The sequence below is a fragment of the Abramis brama genome, assembly GCF_963993115.1.
Source record: "Abramis brama genome assembly, chromosome: 17".
In the NCBI taxonomy this organism is placed as follows: domain Eukaryota; kingdom Metazoa; phylum Chordata; class Actinopteri; order Cypriniformes; family Leuciscidae; genus Abramis; species Abramis brama.
In genome coordinates, this window is record NC_139979.1 from 3,930,497 (window position 1) to 3,949,480 (window position 18,984).

General features: G+C 37.1%; 2 protein-coding genes across 3 annotated transcripts in view; one reads left to right on the plus strand and one right to left on the minus strand.

Annotated features, from left to right (window-relative positions):
* Window positions 1-657: 657 nt before the first annotated feature.
* baalca (BAALC binder of MAP3K1 and KLF4 a) lies at window positions 658-7,942 on the plus strand. The gene is made up of 4 exons (XM_084089278.1): window positions 658-1,006; window positions 2,167-2,306; window positions 2,896-7,150; window positions 7,182-7,942. The coding sequence occupies exons 1-3, from the start codon at window positions 808-810 to the stop codon at window positions 2,977-2,979; spliced, it is 423 nt and encodes a 140-aa protein (XP_083945404.1). The 5' UTR covers window positions 658-807; the 3' UTR covers window positions 2,980-7,150; window positions 7,182-7,942.
* The window catches only part of spire1b (spire-type actin nucleation factor 1b), a 34,581-nt gene continuing 19,532 nt past the window's right edge, over window positions 3,936-18,984 (minus strand). For both annotated transcript variants that reach the window (XM_084089277.1, XM_084089276.1), the window contains 8 exons: window positions 14,298-14,446; window positions 14,118-14,211; window positions 13,017-13,159; window positions 11,831-11,968; window positions 10,815-10,885; window positions 10,645-10,672; window positions 10,294-10,442; window positions 3,936-8,695 (listed from right to left, as the gene is read on the minus strand). In XM_084089277.1, the coding sequence (XP_083945403.1) occupies window positions 8,437-8,695; window positions 10,294-10,442; window positions 10,645-10,672; window positions 10,815-10,885; window positions 11,831-11,968; window positions 13,017-13,159; window positions 14,118-14,211; window positions 14,298-14,446 (1,031 nt within the window). In that variant the 3' untranslated portion in view covers window positions 3,936-8,436. The remainder of the gene's footprint in view (window positions 8,696-10,293; window positions 10,443-10,644; window positions 10,673-10,814; window positions 10,886-11,830; window positions 11,969-13,016; window positions 13,160-14,117; window positions 14,212-14,297; window positions 14,447-18,984) is intronic.

Consider the following 18,984-nt stretch of genomic DNA (forward strand, 5'->3'; position numbering starts at 1 on the left):
CCAAATAAGCAGAAGACACTTCATATCTGCAAAATATTGAAAATATGAAAATATGTTAGAGAGGCTCAAGTACCTTGAAACAAGCAGTTATTCAGTGTGTTGACATCATTTCCATTTCCACTGAATCAGGAAAACAGGGCGGGACCGAACAGCTCCTCCCCTTTTTTAAATAGCCAATAGTATTCGGCCAGAGAACCGTTGAGCTCGGTAAAGCCGCAGTTTCCTCCTAATCTCTAACATTTCTCCTTCTAATCTCCCCATCTCTTCAAAATATAGCAGTCTGTGCAGAATTTAAATGGGTCTGGTCTGCGCCATTTTTTTACAGTCTATGGTCTGCGCCGACTCGCGCATGATCTATTCTGTAGCCTACTGTTGTGTCTGTGTGCATGCTGTGGCTGATCACGTGACACTTTTTTATTTTATTTCATGGGGGCTTTAAAAACGAAATAGCCTAATGAAATCTGCCATATATAGGCTACAAGTAAAACTTAACTTAAATAATATCTGAATCAATAGCTGACAAGAATAGGTGATTCAAGCCTACTTACTGTATATAGGCTACGCATTGAATCGCACTATCACGTTATTTAATAAAGATCCAGTTATAACCTAAATATATAATATAATAATATTTAATAACTAGTAGCTTTCAGTCTTGTTTGTTAATAAGTGCTGAAATCACATGCCCGTGTTTATATGAATGCGCGTTGAAGATGACGCGCAACATCGCCGCGTGCGTCTCCGCAGATGTGCTGATCCCCGCGCGAGAATGCCTGCAGCTGCAGATCTGTGCTCGCGCGTGTGAGGATGATCACGGGCTCGATGGGCTGCGGGGGAAGCAGATCCGCCGCGATCGAACCCCGGTATTACGAGAGCAGGGACACCGAGTCGACGTGGCTCACGAGCACGGACACGGAGACGCAACGGGCAGCCGCCGGTAACGGGACCGGCGAGAGCGCGAGCGAGAATGAGAAAACAGCAACAGCAGCAGCAACAGCCGGATCAGGTCAGACACGATCGTCTTTATTAAAATCAGACATAATATAGATAATATAGAAATGACTAGTGATACACACCCCATGGTACCTTTCATGAAAATATGAAATATCATTCATATTCGTTGTATCTTACTGTATATTATGGTAATCTGACACCCTCACTCTGAGGCCCATACTGTATAATACACACAGAACTAATAGAAATATAGAATATAGGCCTACCTAACAAATATTTACCATAATAGTGTCCAAATCCAATAGTTAATGAACACTGTGGTAATTTGCTATTAGTCATGATTTCAGTTATGTTGTTTTTGGTTCTCACTGGGCCTAGAGACTTAAAATGATTTAAAATAAGACAAAACACGCATTAAAATATATATAAAAAAACAACTACAAAAATCATGGTGTTTCTTGTTTTGGTTGACACTGTCACTGTTTCCTTTTAAAAAACAGTATTCCCACTGTCATATATTAATCTAAAAGGCATGTAAATGAATAAAATCTTAAAACTTCATAGGCATGTTTGTCATGAATACATATTTGACTAGTTATGACAAGCTCTAAAATATTTTATTGGGTAGAAATTGTAATTATATATATATATATATATATATATATATATATATATAAATCATGAATGACTGGAAAAAGAGCCATGTAAATTGATTGGTTAAATAGATTGGGAACCCTGAGAAAACTTCTAGAATCCTGAAATTTAATTATTTTAATTTTATTTATAAATATTGTTATTATAATTTTTTTAAATTACAGAAACTACAGAAGTTGCCAAAAGGGATGTCCGGACTAGGAAAATTGACGGCATAAATAAAATTATTGACATCTAAAAATTTTACATTTGTTAAAGATTTGGTAAAACAGTTAATTATTTATTTTATTTATGGTATTGCAATGAAACATGGCAAATTGTGCCAACATAACTTTTGGCCAGGCTGTCATACAAAAAAATTATGAACACGTTGAACACAAGTCCTTGCTTGTAGTCTTTTTCCTGTGAGCTTTATTTCTTCTTCTATGCAAGAAAGACATCACCTTTGGCCACTACTATTGAAAACCAATACGGCTAGGGAGCCTTTGGAGTCAAAAAGCTTGAGATCCATTGGTGCACATTCATATGAAGAACTTCTGTGCTGTTGTTGCTGTAAAGGTCAGAGGGAAGAGAAGCCCATGACGGGGACCAGAGGCTCTTCTGCCAAAGAGAAGAAGCTGGTGAACACCGGCACACAGTGTGGCAGACGCGCCACGCTCACCGACAGCACCCAGAGGAGACCAGCACACAGAGACGAGGTCAGGAGCATCAACACTCGTGTCATAATTCACCTCATAATCAAAAAAAGATATAGTTCTTAAAGGGACAGTTCATCCAAAAGAGAAAATTCCGTCATTAATTACTCGCCCTCATGTCGTTCCAAACCCGTAAGACTTTCGTTCATCTTCAGAACACAAATGAAGATCTTTTTGATGAGATCCGAGAGCTTTCTGTCCCTCCATTGACAGCTACGCAACTACCACTGACGCTTCAAAAGTTCATAATCATTGGTTCAAACGTGCTGCGTAACACGAGAATGAACCTCATTGGTTCTCACATGTAAAGTCAACATGCTTGAGCTTGTTTACCACAACTGATGTGTGAGTTGATGAATGTGAATAAAAGTCTAAATTCAATCTGTTCATCATATAAAGCGATCGTGTCTTTTCAGAAAATTTTGACTAAACCGCTCAATTCATATGGATTAGTTTTACTTAATTGTCTTTCATGCAACAGTTCTTATTTCTTTCTTTTGATGTTGGGTTGTATAAAGATGAGCTGGACCTTTTATCTTCATCTGTCATCAGCGTGCAGTGCATCTTTATAGCTGATATTCTTGTCTTGCAGGTTAAAAGTAAATCAAAGAAAATCCCCCAGCCTGAAGGGGTTAAAAGTGTCCGTCCGGCGGTGAACGCTGAGGTGATTCCTTGACATGAAAGTTTGTGGAAGAGTCGCCGCTGTCGAACACAATCACAGTGCCACAGTCTAACGAGGGACTTTCATTGTAATTAAATGCACATGGCAGATTTGATCTAGTTCCGTCTGTCTGTCTGCATGTAAACGTGGAGCGCTGGAGCAGATGAAGACCCTAACATGCTGCAACACGACTCATTTTCAACTGGATCAAGCCTTTATAGAGCTGCATCCCCGTTTCTAAAGTACTCAAATGTTATTTATTTCCATGCCGTTGTTAATTTTGAATATTTTCCTGGTATTATGTATTTGCCATCAGTATTGTGCAGGTTAGTGATATTCTAGTGCCTAATGAGTCTGTTTGATAATGAAGATACACGGATGTCTCAGGTTGTGACTGTATGAAATGAAGACACATCCAAACATAACATTGTCTTGCTCCTCTGAATGGAAATGTTTGGTTTCCAGTCGGCAGACTGATTTATTTATGATTTAGTGAAGCGACATGTTTGATTTGAATCGGTCAATTTGTACATCATAATTATGACATTTTTTATAGGGACGCTGGGAAGGATTCCCCGAGTAAAAACAGCACAGGAATATTTTGACTTAATATTTTACTATAAAAACCAAGCAACTGATAAAAAATAAAAGCATAATAAACTGAAACTGAACGAGTTTCTTATCTTATAAAATACATTTATATTTCAACAGTGTTTGTTTGTCTCCATCATGTACTACTGATATAAATAATGTAAAGTATGATGATTTTAGGTGTCGTATGTGCAGATTTCACACCCAAATCAACTGAAATAAGTAATAAAATTGTATACAGGAAAAATGACTGTGACATAAAAGAGAATCTAAAGAAGGGAAAAATCGACATAGAACTAAATAGAATGTTGTGATGTATTTCGTATAAAGCAGACGCTTCACATATAATAACGTATAAATGAGTAAAATTCACACCCCAATTATTATTGTATTTTTTTATTCTGGTGATCATCACTGGCTGAGAAAAAAAAATGAAAAAATGACAAAGTACCATGTGGACTGTTTCTCATGCAAGCACACTGCATCTGATTTTTTTGTACACATTTATTTACTGTACACGTTCCTAGTTTTTATGACTTCAATGACACAAAATGTGCCAGAATGCATTTGTGCAGATGTTAAAATGCATGATCAGTTTTACTGCAAACAGACACATGATTTTGGACTGTATGTTAAATTGACTTGACGATATTGCGATGCTTAAAAAGGCAGTGTTTATAAGGCAAATCAATTGCTTTAAAGAGGGAATCAAGAGATACTTCACAGCTAATGAATCAAACGAACACCATCCCCAGCACTCATGCACACTCATAGCAGTCTCTCATTTCACACTGGATTATTGAAGGACAAAGGCAACTTTACAAGATCTTGCTTCAATGATTTACCATTTTTCTATAAAATTAAACACTGATTGTTACATTATCAGATGATTTAAAAAAAGAAACAAAGAGGAGAGAAACAACTAGCAAAATTATAAGATGAGGTTGTACTGAAAACATCAAATGAATGTATAATATAAAACATTCTGCAACTCTGTATTCTTTATTTTACCACAACAGTGGAAGAAATAAACTTATCAAAAAAAGTAAGATCTGATGTATCAGCTGGTCCAGATATAAAAACACAAATCCCCAGATCATAAAAATGAGATAAAAAAGCTTTTACAGATGATGTCTTGGTAAATAGTTCTCAAAAAGAAACTGACTGTAAATTAATGTTTGACCCCAAAATGATTGACAGATCAGATTTAAGACTGCATTGACCTTTGACCCAGATCATATGAAATGAAATACTTCACTGTCTGAATGCTTGGGGAAATCTATTTAAATCACTACAGTTTCTGAATGAGATTTTTGTACAATCATCATCATCATCATGATAAACTAATCAAAATATCTCTCTAAATGACAATTAAAAGCTGTACACCCCAAAATATTACCTGACATATAAAGCATAAATTATGTAAAAATAAATGCAACTCTTAAAGTTTATAAACCCAGACTGACCTCATCATGCCTGCCAATAAATAAAATGGCGCATACGACTTGCAGGGGTACATTTATCTTAAATTACTCAAAGTCAATCAACATACGGATCATTTACAGTCAAATCACCGGGATATGAGTTACATGAGCTGTACAAATATATACACACCGCCAACATATACAAAAGTCACGGATAGAAAACAATATCTCATGGTGTTTCTAATAGGATCCCAATTGATTTTCAGCTTGTGTTGAGTGACGTATTTGTGCTTATCGGTTTAAACGTCAGTAAACGAGACACACAATAGATTTTAGACCTTTATACATTAAAGTCAACATGAACTCAAAACTGACTCTTTTCACTTCTTAATGGATGTTCCTGGTCTTATTGTGAACAATATGCAAAGCCCGATCTGGCCTTTTTCTTTGTTGAATACCCTGGTTGCAAGTCACGAGACAAGGAAGGATTGTGAAAGTAGTGAATATTCAATGTATTGTCCAGCCCTAACGTCACATTACGGACGTACAGCGGCTTGTGAATATCATTTCATGCTGACTTCAAGACCTGTATGAAGACAGCTTTTACACTGCGCTTATGCTGCCTTCATGTGCTCTCGGAAATGTCCTCCTTCCCACTTCTGAAGTCGTGATTACGAGCTTGTCGCGTTCAAGTGCTTTGTTCTCGGAAAGAACTGGAATCATGGAGGATACCAGGTTTATTCCTGCCTATTTATTGGGAAAATCTAAATAAAGTCAAAATGATATGTAGCATCCCATTCATTGACAACCATATAACAGTCACTGCACTATCTAGATTAGGAATTTCGGTCAAATACAGGCTATTTACACTGTGTATAAAACACACACTTCAAATGATTATTCGTAAATATGCACTACTTTAACGACAAAACAAATTGATATAGCTGTTGAGGAAAAAACTGAGCAATCGTTCTCCCCTCTGCCGTGTTCAAAGTTTATGGCGCGGCCAACTCGGGAACTTGGGTTTACGACTTGAGAGGGCGTTCATGTCCAATTTTTTATTAGGAAACTCGTATTTACGATAATTCCGATAGCAGGAGAAGGCAGCATTAACTATGAAAGCCCATTTCTGAGACAAAAAGTAACAATTATAAAAAAATGTAAGCCATAATTTTGACGTTTTGGCCTGGTTTCACAGACAGGGTTTAGATTAAGCCAGGATTAGACCTTAGTTTAATTAAGAAATTAAAGTATCTTTTATAAACGTGCCTTAGAAAAAACATTACTGGTGTGCATCCTGAGACAAAACTATGATGACACCGACATATTTTAAGATATGCAAGTGCAAGTTTTTTTCAGTCAAAACAGATCAAACATGCATTTTAGTCTGGGACTAGACTTAAGCCTGGTCTGTGAAACCAGGGGATAATGTCATAATTTTAAGTTTTTTTCTTAATTTTGATGCTTTATGTCATAATTACACTTTAGTAGCATGTCATAGTTATGACTTTATGTCGTAATTACGATTTACCAAGGCATTTTTTTATGTAATAGAAATGGGCTTCCAAATTTAACCGGGGGTTATCGCCATTCTAACCCCTGCTTTTAACCCCGGGTAAGGGAACGTTTAACACTTGTAATTTAGAAGCACAGCTTTTTGCCCGGGGTTATGAAACCCTTCTGTGGAGGAGGGTTAGTGCTACTTTTTCGTTGTTAAACCTGCAATGCGGTGCCGAATCAAAGATGGTCTTATTCAGGGCCGTCCTTAGAGCGGCTGGTGCGGACACACCGGGCCCGGAAGGCGAAAACAAATGGTCCGAACTCGCACTGGTCCATGACCCATGCTTGGGACGACCTGGTTTTATTATTAGGAGATCCCAGGGTCTCTACCATTCGATTCGAGAAAGCGTAACGGCCAACTTGGATCACGTGTGTCTTGATAACCAATCATATTACAGCCTTGATGTCATTGAATTGAGTCCTACCTGTCGCAATATTGTCTGTGAATTCTCTTTATAACAGTGGTATAAATCTAAAAAGAAAGGGCCAGATTTACTAACAGCTTGCTCCAGCGCAAACCCTCTTGGTGTTAAAAAACTACTGTCAGGATTTCCTAAAGACACGCAGTGAAAAATGAGCGCTGAAAAGATGTGGACAGGGTTATTTTTGAGGCTGAACTTATTGCATATGCATTTGTATGAGTTTCCCTTTCAAATGCAAAATGTATGGTAGGAGAGTATTTAAATGAATTTAAATGAAGGTTGGCACTCGTCAATTTACTGGTACGTCTTAAACCAGACTTTAATTTGCGCTGCTCTAGATTGTGTTGGTCATTATGGAAATGATCCGGCTGTGTCTGTGTTCTGTAATGTGTGTGTCGTCAGTAGATCAAGCGCTGAACTTTACTCTCCCAACGCCGCTTTTAAGGGATTGTGCATTCACGCTACTTTGCCCTGTTTGGTAAATATGGCCCAAAATGTTTAATTTGATTGTTTAATCAAATGTTTAATGGCAAACATGTTGAAGATTAACCGATTGGCTGTCGCTTCATTAAATGATAAGCTGTTTTCCCATAAAAGCAGTTTATTCAACGAAGTGTAGCCTCTCCTCCACTGACATCTATTAAAAAAACGGCCTCCGGTCTCCTTCCCAGTACATTATGATTTCTTGCTAGCCTTGGAGGCTTGCTTTAAAGCAGCTTTGGCCAAACTCGTGCAGTGTGAAAAATGCGGTGATAAACCACCTTTCCACTATCTCCAACTTTCGCATTCGATTGTCGCATTTAGTCCCCTAGTGGCAGTCGCACAGAACTCTGAAATTAGTAGCGAAACACCCGTTGCTTTCCATCATAATTATTACTTTTTATGCCATTATTTTGACCTTTTCATGTCATAATTTCAACGTAGTACGTCATAAATATGTCATAATTTCAATTTAGTGTCAATTTCATTTAGTATGTCATAATTTTGACTTAATATGTCATAATGACTTTGAATATCAATTCCAATTTATTATGTCATATTTTTGGACTTATGTCATAATTTCAACTTTTTATCTCATAATTTTGACTTTTTAATCTGATAATTATGAATTACGATTTACCAAAGAATTACTTTTTTTAATCTTAGTGAAAATGAGCTTCCATACAATCACGTGAATTCCTATTGAAATGTCTGGATTTCACACGCAAAAAATTATTATACGTGAAAATTCAACGTGAAATAAGATAACCCAGGATTGCGATCCAGGGTGAACTATTTCAATCGTGAAAAGGCCTAATGAGTCATAAAGTTGATTGATTACAGCACAGAATAGAAAATGGCCCATGTGTGGAAGAACTGCTACACATCCATTAGAGTTTATTGTCTCTGTACAACACGGCGGACAGACTGATCTCTCGCTTGACCAGTTCTAATCTATACAACTACAACAGGATGACACACGGCGTGATCCGCGGCTAAACCTCATTGATAGTTCTCTCCGACGGCCGGTATTCTGCGCCCTTCTCGGATGCCATGCTGAAGGACTGAGTCTTGCGTTTCAAGCGCGCACGCTTGTTGGCCAGAGAGAGGCTGTGCTTGCCGGAGGCGATAATGTCGGAGATGAACTTCTTGCAGTCGACACAAACCTCCATGGTGTTCCAGTCTTCCATCAGATCTTTCGGGAGCTCGATTTCCTCCTGAGATGAGGACGACTGCCGAGTCTGCTTAGATAATCTTAGAGAGATGGAAAAGAGACGGTAAATATGAATATCAGCTCGTAGAGACGAGCTCTATGCTATGGAAGCTTAGAATAAAAACATAAAAAAGGTAATTGCGACTTTCTATCTCACAATTATGACTTTTTTTTCCTCTCACAAATGCGAGTTTGGAAACACTTTACAATAAGGTTTCATCAGTTAACATTAGTGAACTACTTTAGTTAAAGGGATGGTTCGGAGTAATTTCAACCTAGGGTCCTTTGCACCATGACCTCGAGTCAAACACCCCCCCCAGAAGCCTTTTTTCCCCTCGGTCGAACATTATTAAAGTTAGAGCTTATTTAGAGACATCAGCCGAATGGCTTAGTGCAGGTGCTAATGGATCCAAAGTTGTATCTCGTAAATTACCCCACTAATAATAATAGTAATAAATACCAAACTTCTACAGTAGTACAAATAGGTTCTGTACTCATAAAACGAGGCATTGGAAAGTTTGTAAGTACATCAGGAGTTTAGTTAAATAACACTTGCCTGACGGCTAATGCTACCGCTAACCCGGAGGTCGAGGTCACTTCAGTGATTTGGGAAAAGTCTGGAAAAGTCCTGCAGAAAGCGATGCATTTTTTTTTTTTTTTGAAGTGTTGACAACTTAGTGTTAACTAATAATTGTTGCAAACTGGTACTACCAACACAATATTAGTGCATTCCTGGAACTGGGCGTCGTTACACTACATCCTTATGCATCGCTTTCTGCCAGGACTTTTACAGGCTTTTCCCAAATCACTGAAGTGACGTCGACATCCGGGTTAGCGGTAGCATTAGCCGTCAGGCAAGTGTTATTTAAATAAACTCCTGATGTACTTACAAACTTTCCAATGCCTCGTTTTATGAGTACAGAACCTATTTGTACTACTGTAGAAGTTTGGTGCCATTCTGGGCTTTATTAGTGGGGTAATTTACGAGATACAACCTTGGATCCATTAGCACCTGCACTAAGCCATTCGGCTGATATCTCTAAATAAGCTCTAACTTTAATAATGTTCGACCGAGGGGAAAAAGCTTCTGGGGGGGTGTTTGACTCGAGGTCATGGTGCAAAGGACCCTAGGTTGAAATTACTCCAAACCATCCCTTTAACATGAACTAAGAGTGAACAACACTTCTACAGCATTTATTAATCTTTGTTAATGTTAATTTCAACATTTACTAATCAAAAGTTGTATGTGATTGCACTAACATGAACAGAATGTGAATGACTGTATTTTTATTAAATAATATTAACAAAGATAAATATTGTAACAAATGTATTGCTCATTGTTAGTTAATGCTAGTTAATACATTAACTAATGTTAACAAATGAGACCTTATTGTAAAGTGTTACCGCAAGTTTTTTTCCTCACAATTCTGTTTTTATTTTGTTTCTGCCACGAAATAACAAAATAAAAAAGGTAATTGCGACTTTTTATCTCACAATTCAGACTTTTTTCTCACAATAGCGAGTTTATATCTTACCTTTTTTCTCAGAATTGTGAGATAAAAAGTCACCTAAAATTACCCATTTTATTTTTTTATTGCGTGGCGGAAGCAAGCTTCCATTCTGTGCTGTGTTTTTGTACTTGGACATTGTGCGCTGAAGGCTGGGTCGATGGTGGCTCGTGCTGGGCTTCTCTGGCTTGTGGACGGGCTTGTCCCGTTTCAGCGTGGACGTGGACGGACCCAGAGAGTAAATGGGTAGACTGGCATAGGGCTTCGATGGCAGCCGCATCTAAAGCAACAGAAAACACTGTGATAAGCACAAAATGAGCTTCCATCAGCTCTCGAAGGACAGAACGTTCCAGACGTGATGAGATTTAAAGGCCCATTGTGACCTTGGAAATGGAGTCATGATGAACTCGCCACAAATAATGTCAAATGAGAATTACATGAAGTTATGTGAACATGAACGGTTCGTACAGATCGTGACTTACTTTTTTACAGCATTGTGAACACACAGGCCTGCAAAAGTCAAGAACAAGATGATACAGCACCACTAAAAATTTGTTTTTGACTTAGTTCTTTTCTCTTGGCTTCTATTGAAATATCTAAAAATCCTTAAATGAGCACCGACTATAAAGTTGGATGGCAAGTTATTTATTACCTTTTACAAAACTGGCAGGTGTAGGACCAGGTAAAGAAGGAAAATCGTTTAGTTCGGCAGCAGAAGCACAGCTGTGAAAAGAGAAATATTGATACAGAGTTACTGAGAGTCATGCTCAGTATTCACAATATATTTGAAATGATTTTGCTGCCAGACCACAAATAAGCAACACTGTAAATATGGCAATGATTTTAAACTTTTTTTTTCATGATTGTTCTTCATCTCGTGGATTGCACGAGAGTGTTCAGACAGAGATATTTTAATAGTGTCTGATTCGAACTTCAGCAGTAATAACAAGTTGGTGAGTTTGATTCATTTCTCTGAATCAGTTCAAAATGTCTCTTTCAGTGAATCGATTCAAAACTGTGATTCTACGATTTGTTCATTTCAACTCCAAATGTTAAAAGTCTCTGTGTGGCATTTATCATGTATCAAAATGTTTTAGTAAAATATGTGGAACATACACACTACCGTTCAAAAGTATGGGTTTGGTATGATTTTTCAATGTTTGTGAAAAAAGTATTTTCTGCTCACCAACGCTGCATTTATTTGATCAAAAATACAGTAAAAACAGTAATATTGTAAAATATTATTACAATTTAAAAGCACTGATTTCTATTGTAATATGTAGTAAAATGTAATTTATTCCTGTGATCAAAGCTGAATTTTCAGCATCATTACTCCAGTCTTCAGTGTCACATGATGCTTCAGAAATCATTCTAATATGATGATTTGATGCTCAAGAAACATTTCTGATTATTATCAGTGTTGAAAACTGTTCATGACTGTTTTGTTACGCTGACACATACAAATTAAAATGATTAAATATAATTCTTCCTCATGTTCATTTAGTCAAATACAATGTGGAAAACATGCCTTGTTTATTTTTAATAAAACGTCTACTGTTGTTAACTTCATGCATTAAAGCTTTTCAGTCTACTTGACTGCTTTTGCAATGACCATTTTGCTGACACTCTGAATGGTTGCAGTAATGCGCTAATAAAAGCAGTTCCCACCTTCCCCTTCTTCAGGGCATTGTAGACGTCTTTGTACTGCTGAAACTTCTCCAGTTCGGCTTTGACCAAAACCTGCCGAATGTGCATCACTTCCTCCACCGTCAGAGCCAGACACTCCACCGGGAAACAAAACTCCTCCTGTCCAAAGACATCGGCCAGACGTTACAGAGACAAAACTACAGCAGCAATGCCACTCAATAACCTCTTCACAGCCGCAATGCCAAAGAGAAACACAGAGTGCAGGGGAATTCTGGGATACTGAAGCCACTGCAGACATGAGCATTCAACATTCAGATTAGTATACTAATATCTCATACCAGTGTGTATACTACAGTATTGTCCAAAAGTGATGTCCGGAGGGGAGATTTGTTTTTAATGACCCTACAAGATTGATTGAATCATCAAAATACGAGGAAAATATTTTTTTTTATTTTAAATATGAGAGAACACAAAAAGCTGACAGGAAAAAGCAAACACTGACTACAACATAATCAGTTTTTAATATTTTGGTTCTCTCTTGTTTATGCATGCGTTCATAGTTTCTTTGTATGACAGCCTGACTAAAAATTATGATGGCACTATTTAGCATGCTTCACTGCGTTATCACGAATAAAACTATTGATTACGAGCACAATTACACAATATATGCTTACAATATCTTTAATAATATTTGAATAAAGGGTGAAGATGTCAATTTTCCTATTCACTTTTGGCCACTACTGTATGACAGTACAAACTTTGTGGAACACAATGCAATGCTCTCATTTCTGATGTGACAAATACATTTTTTTTTTTAAGTATTACAGGCATTTAATTTTTATGTGAATATTGATCAGGCCATCAAAAAAGGTTCACTTAAAAAAGGCAAAGTAGCCAAAATGAAAACTAGAATCAAAATAACTTTATTTCCAAAATGAAAACTAGAACCAAAATTACTTTATTTCCAAAATCAAAACTAGAACTAAAATAACTTTATTTCCAAAATCAAAACTAGAACCAAAATAACTTTATTTCCAAAATGATAACATTGTAAAATGATTAGGTAATTTGACAACAGTGTAGCATAAGACCGTTTGAAGCGTGTTGCATTATTTGTTTCTGTCAACGACCAAAAGCTTATGACTGAAAATCGTCTGAAGGGACAGAGGATGAAGGAGGAGTTTGTAGATGTGACTTTCTCACTTACTAAGGACTTTGAGCTGTGCCTGGAGGGCGGCAGGAACTGGCGGACACTCGTGGGCGTCTCCTTCTCGATGGAGTGCCGGCGCTGGGCGGGCTGGCGTCGTTCCGGCTGAGGTGTGGACGAGATGGGCAGGAACATGGGCGGAGCTGAGAGAGAGAGAGAGAGGAGGATGAAGACACGTTACTATCAATACAATTATAGTGCATTGTGCGCTGTGCATTTGCATTAAGCTGAACTAATCATGAAACAAATCACATCAGAAAGTGGACATGAATGACCTCTGGCTGCACTGTGAAACACTCAACACACTTAATGCTCCTAAATCAACACTATCTTAGTAACACAAGCAAGCCTGGTAACTTTATTAAGAGCTGCAATATAATAATCTGGAGCCAGATATGAAGTGGAGATCTGCTGAGTGTGCATTATCCTTCTCATTTCACAGATATTTAGCAAATAAATAAATAAATAAATGGACATTAAATATTGGTTATTTATTTTAAAGTAATCTTAAAAGGGAAGTAAGATTATAGATTATTATATTACTTATTAATATTTTGATACTTAGATATTTATATTTTCAATTTTTGTTTAAGTTTGTAGCAATTTTGTTATGTTTTTGTAATTTTTATTAGTTTTTTTTATATATTTCTATTTAATTTATATTTTTACTTCAGTATTAGTTATATTAGTGCATCAACTTAAACCCGGAATTCCCAGAAAATGTATATCTTTACCCTTTCTTCAAACATTATTAAATATTTTATTATAATAACGCTATGAAACATGAAACACAATTGTGCTGACCCGACATCATACTTGACCAGGCTGTCATACAAAAAAATTATAAACACATGCAAAAACAAGAGAGAACCAACTAAATTAATAACTGATTATGTTGAAGTCAATGCATGCTTTTTATTTTTACTGATGCATATTAGTGAAATAAAACCTGTATCCGTAGTTTGCTTTTTTTTTTTGCCAAATAATTGTCACATAAATACCTTAATCAAGTTTAGTGTTTTGTTCTTCCCTCATATTTTAAATATATTTAAAAAATATTAAATATTTTCCATCTATTTTGATGGAAAAAGATGGACTCACTTTTCTTGCCCAGGACGGATTCTGGCGACGTGTCATCCACCATGGATGTAGAGATGCTGGAGCAGCTGGCTGACCTTTGACCTATGGTCTCATCCTGAGTGAGATAACACATTACTGAAAATAAGTGGCTTACATAAAGATTTATATGACCAAAAATGATGTCTTGATAAAAATCCTCACGTCTGAATCGGAGCTGTCCAGTTCAGACAGTGTCGGTGCCTGAAGTCTTTTCCTCTGAAACCCGCCAGAGCCGTTCTGCTGAAGCGACACTCCATTGGCCAACGACAGCGTGCTGCAGGCCTTCCTCGCCCCGTCAGAGGACGACACGTCTACGACAGCACAGGACAGTTACACGAAGAGCAAATCACACATACAGACCAAGAGAAGCATGTTTTAGTTTATTTTAACAGCAACTATGAATTATGAAATTTCACAAATAACTACAAGGAAATGGCAAGTAACACATTGAAGAAAACGTAAAATTTTTAAGTAGAAAGACTGAAATATTATTTACTTGTAAATTTTACTTGTACTTTGTTTTATTTGCAACTTCGAAAAATCCTTTTTTACAGTGTTGAAGATTTGAGCTGCTCCTAAAATACAACACTAGTCAATAGAAACTGTATAATCTGCTCATGTTGGCCATTTGTTCTTGTACATGATGCTGAAAGTGTTTCTCTGCATTAGCAGTGAATCACAGGCGTCAGAAACAGGACAAACACAAGCACATGAAAACGTCACGACAGACACGACACCACAGATGAGAGCCGTGAATGAGTGTGTGGCGTAAAGACAAAATATCAAACGCTACATCACATACAGTTGGATCTAAACCTCTGAGACCGCTAGTGAAAATGTTTCTAAATATTTGGTATTTAGTGTGTCTCTCTTGTGCTCGTGTGTGTGTCTCGACAGCAGCACTGGATAAAAGCCTATACAAAAGTGACATGGCCAACGTCACTCATTTTGATTAGAAATAGAGCACTGATGAATAATTTAGTCTTATTATGTCCTTTTTCAACGTCTTGATTTTGTTTTTGAGCTCTACTAGAATATGTTTTCATGCTTGAATGTTCAAAACACATTATTTTTCACATCTCATCACATTCTTTATTGTTGCAGCTCCTCTCTTCCCAGTCTGTCAGTAACGCTCTGTTTAGTTCCTGTCTCTATGAAGCCCCTCCTTATAACAAGCACAATGTGCTCTGATTGGTCGGCTGGATCAGTGTGTTTTGATTGGTCGAGCGTTTCAAGCGTGTTTGTCAGATGTCCCTCCCCTTACCATAACCTGAGTTTCAACACACTACTAACTAACTCAACCAGGCCCCGCCTAGGGGTGGGCGATATGGCAAAAATATCATATCACGATTTTTTTCATGAAAATCACGATTCACGATTTTATCACGATTCTTTTTTATGTTGGTTTTTACTATTTTGTGACTGAGCATTACAGCCAAACTAATGTCCATATTTTAAAAACAAAGCCTTAGGAAACAAAATATAAAATAAAAAAGAATGGCAGACAGGGGCGAATATAAAAAATGTTGTCATTATAGTCAATGGGGACCAGCTACTGTTTGGATAGCCACATTCTTCAAAATATTAATATTAGAAAAATATTAGAAAATATTAGAAGGAAATTAATACAAGTTTGGAACAACATTAGAGTGCGTAAATAATGAGATAATTTTTATTTTTGGGTGAACTATCCCTTTAAGGACAAGCGGCAGCGTGTTTACTATTGCTACTGTCTCTTTAAGAGCTGCGCGCGACGCGTCTAATATACACGCATTTGACAAGCAGATTTTCTCTCAATTTTCTCAAGTTTGCTTTCACTTTAGACATAACCGACTTTGTTTATGTAAACCTTGTGTGTATTTAACAGTATTAGCACAATAAGACTCGAAAGATAACTTAGTCCAGTATCCAGGCGCTGGTAGACAGGCTTTTAGTGCATGTGAGCTTCACAAGTACGCGCTGAGAAACGCACACGTTAGAACAGCGCATCAGCACCAAGCGGCAACATTCTAATCTGAAAAATGAAGCCTACCCGGAAGTGCGAAAAACTGCAATACATCGAAAATCCGCTAGAGGGAGGTCCCAAAAGGGAGCAAATGTCCATAGACCCCATGTTAAAATGTCCGTTTTCACAGCATAAATTCATGTTTTTACAGGTTGGTCCCATGGACTTTTATTGTATTTTTCGATAGCTTCCGAGTGCCTGACAACTGTGAGGGGGGTGAATTTTTTTCTAACTCGATAGTTTAGATCGTATTTAGATATAAAATGTATGACAAATAAGGGCGTGGTTAACTTTGATTGACAGCTTGATTGACAGCTTAGGCTGCGCCAAGGAGAATGACAACATAAGAAGCGCCATTTTTTAACACAGTTGAAATATAATACTACTGTTTCTGTATCATGAAATGTAGTTTTAAGAGTTTTTCAGGCGAGAATGTAGTTGTTTAAAGCTCAAATCTGTGGTTTATTTAAAGATTTATGAAAATTTTATCCAGTTGTGAGATCCAGCGATGACCGGGCGCTCGGCGTCATGTACCCCGCCTGGAACAGCCTTTCCTCGGCTAGTTGTTCTGACGTTTGCCGCTGTCTCTGGCATCTCTGTAGTGGTTAAATATGAGATATAATTCGTCTTGTGTATATCTAACGGGCGATTTTTGGTTTCGTGAATCTATAATTTGTTCCCTGGGCAATCGTTTTGGCTGAGGGGAAGTTTCATAACTTTATAAGCTATTTAACTTTACCGTTGTATGGTTAGACTAGAGCGCTGACTTTGTATGTTTGACTGAATTGTTTGCTTTATTTGTATAGCTTCTTATACCTTTTACTTCTACTTTTATAATGGCTAATATTGATAAAACTGAAATTTAACAAAAAGAGACTGGGTTGAGTTTTGTCAATTTAAATTTTAATACAACGAAGATGATCTGTAATGTTGTTTACTGCAAAATCTGTTGTTTAGTACAAATGCACATATTGCCTGGACCATATTAAAATGTTTGATATTTTTATATTATATTTAAAACGAAAAGAGGCAGGGTTGTGTTTTATATTTCGTTTTATTATAAATAGGCAAACGTTATATGCAGTGAATATAATCAATACGCGTTGCCTGAACCACATTTGTGTGGCTATAATGTTTAAGATTTCTTTAAATGAAAACGAAAAGAGTTAGTATGGTGTTTTATAACATATTTCGTTGCCTAAAATATACACAGAGATAACCAGAGTAGCAGAGCGAGCTGAGTGACGCGCGCTGCGTCAGAAGGTGGGCGGGGTTAGGATTTCCCAAGATTTTCCAAGATGGCGCCGCCCATACCCCCCATAAACGGCTTCAAAACCGTTCTTCAGAAAGTCTATGGGTGACGTCACAGACGCTTTGTCCATATTTTTTACAGTCTATGATCAGCACGCGAATTAAATGTTTAACCGACAAGGCATTAAAGCACATGCAAATTATGAACTTTTGTGAACTGCAGTGTGTGTCCCGTTCCGCTGCGTTAACATTTTATGTGAATACGTCGCGTTGTTCAGTATGGTGGGATAGAGACGATACTACGATATTTCTTCAAAAGCAGATCGTGGAGACATTTTAATCGTCCACGATCAAAAATTGTCATATTGCACACCCCTAGCCCCGCCCCTTTATTCTGCGTATGAATTATTTACATGAGGAATATTGTGACGTGTTCATTCCCGGAAGAAAACTCAAGACTACAATGGAGGCGTTTCAGGGAGTTCAGGAACACACTGATATAGAGAATAACTCCCGCTGGAGGGACTTTGTGCTTTGGACCTTTGCAGACCTTTTCATGATCAGACAGCAACATTTAAAAATGTTGAAAATGTTAAAAAGCATAATAGGACCCTTTTCTTTGTTTGCAATTTTTCCAGGTTTGAATAAAATTGTCTATAAATAATAAATTGTCTGAGTAAAATGGCCTCTGACTTACTGAGCTTGAGCGTTCCTTGAAAATATCTTTAGCTGAGTTAATTTCACACATTGTTTTCCTTTAGTCTGTATAAGTCAGTATTAATAAAATGATATTACAGACACAAAAAAATAAGTTTTGGAGTGATTTATGATATTTCCATGATATTTTGGTACTATGATTGTACCTTGGCATGTAAATGCCATGCTATATAAATACGGTAATCATTCAATACAATGAGTCGCATAAAAAAACAAGTGGCATCAAACAAATGAAGCACAAGCTTTTATCAGAACAAACTGGACATTTTTGAGCATGTGCTATCTTTCTTTAAAACGAAGAACAGCTGCTTGATAATTTGATTCATGCTATTCTAATGCAATGACATTCATGCATTTTAAATGTGACTGAAGTGCCTAAAGACTATTTGAGGCTGCTGTATATAAAAGTCACATGGTATTACCATTTGATAGCACCACTGTACCGTGGTACCGCCATACAACTTTAAAGTGCAGCCGCTACACAGACTTTCCTCTGTCTGTGAATCCTGCAAACTCCATTTTAACCTCTGATTCAATTCTGCACACTCATCCTCTCAGATGAGAAACCTTTTTGTGTGACTCTTTCTATGAACATCTGCTGTGAGCTGCACATTTGACCAGTTTCTAGTCACAGTATGAGTCATTTTACATCCCAGCAACAGTACTAATCACAAGATAGTTATTTCAGACGTAAGAATAGTGTATATAGTGTATATGAAATGACCATGTGGTAATGTCAGCCCTGCACTGATCAGTCAACACATCACATGAGTAAACCACATCTTCACATGTTAATCCACTCTACCTTCATGTGAATCAATAACCCTATATTTTTTGCATTGCATAATTGATCTACTTCTCCTTAGGCATGTTTCG

Coding starts and splice junctions, on each gene's coding strand:
- baalca (XM_084089278.1), top strand. CDS start 808: ATGATCACGGGCTCGATGGGCTGCGGGGGAAGCAGATCCGCCGCGATC. Junction 1,007..2,166: donor AGCAGCAACAGCCGGATCAG/GTCAGACACGAT, acceptor GTTGCTGTAAAG/GTCAGAGGGAAGAGAAGCCC. Junction 2,307..2,895: donor GACCAGCACACAGAGACGAG/GTCAGGAGCATC, acceptor CTTGTCTTGCAG/GTTAAAAGTAAATCAAAGAA.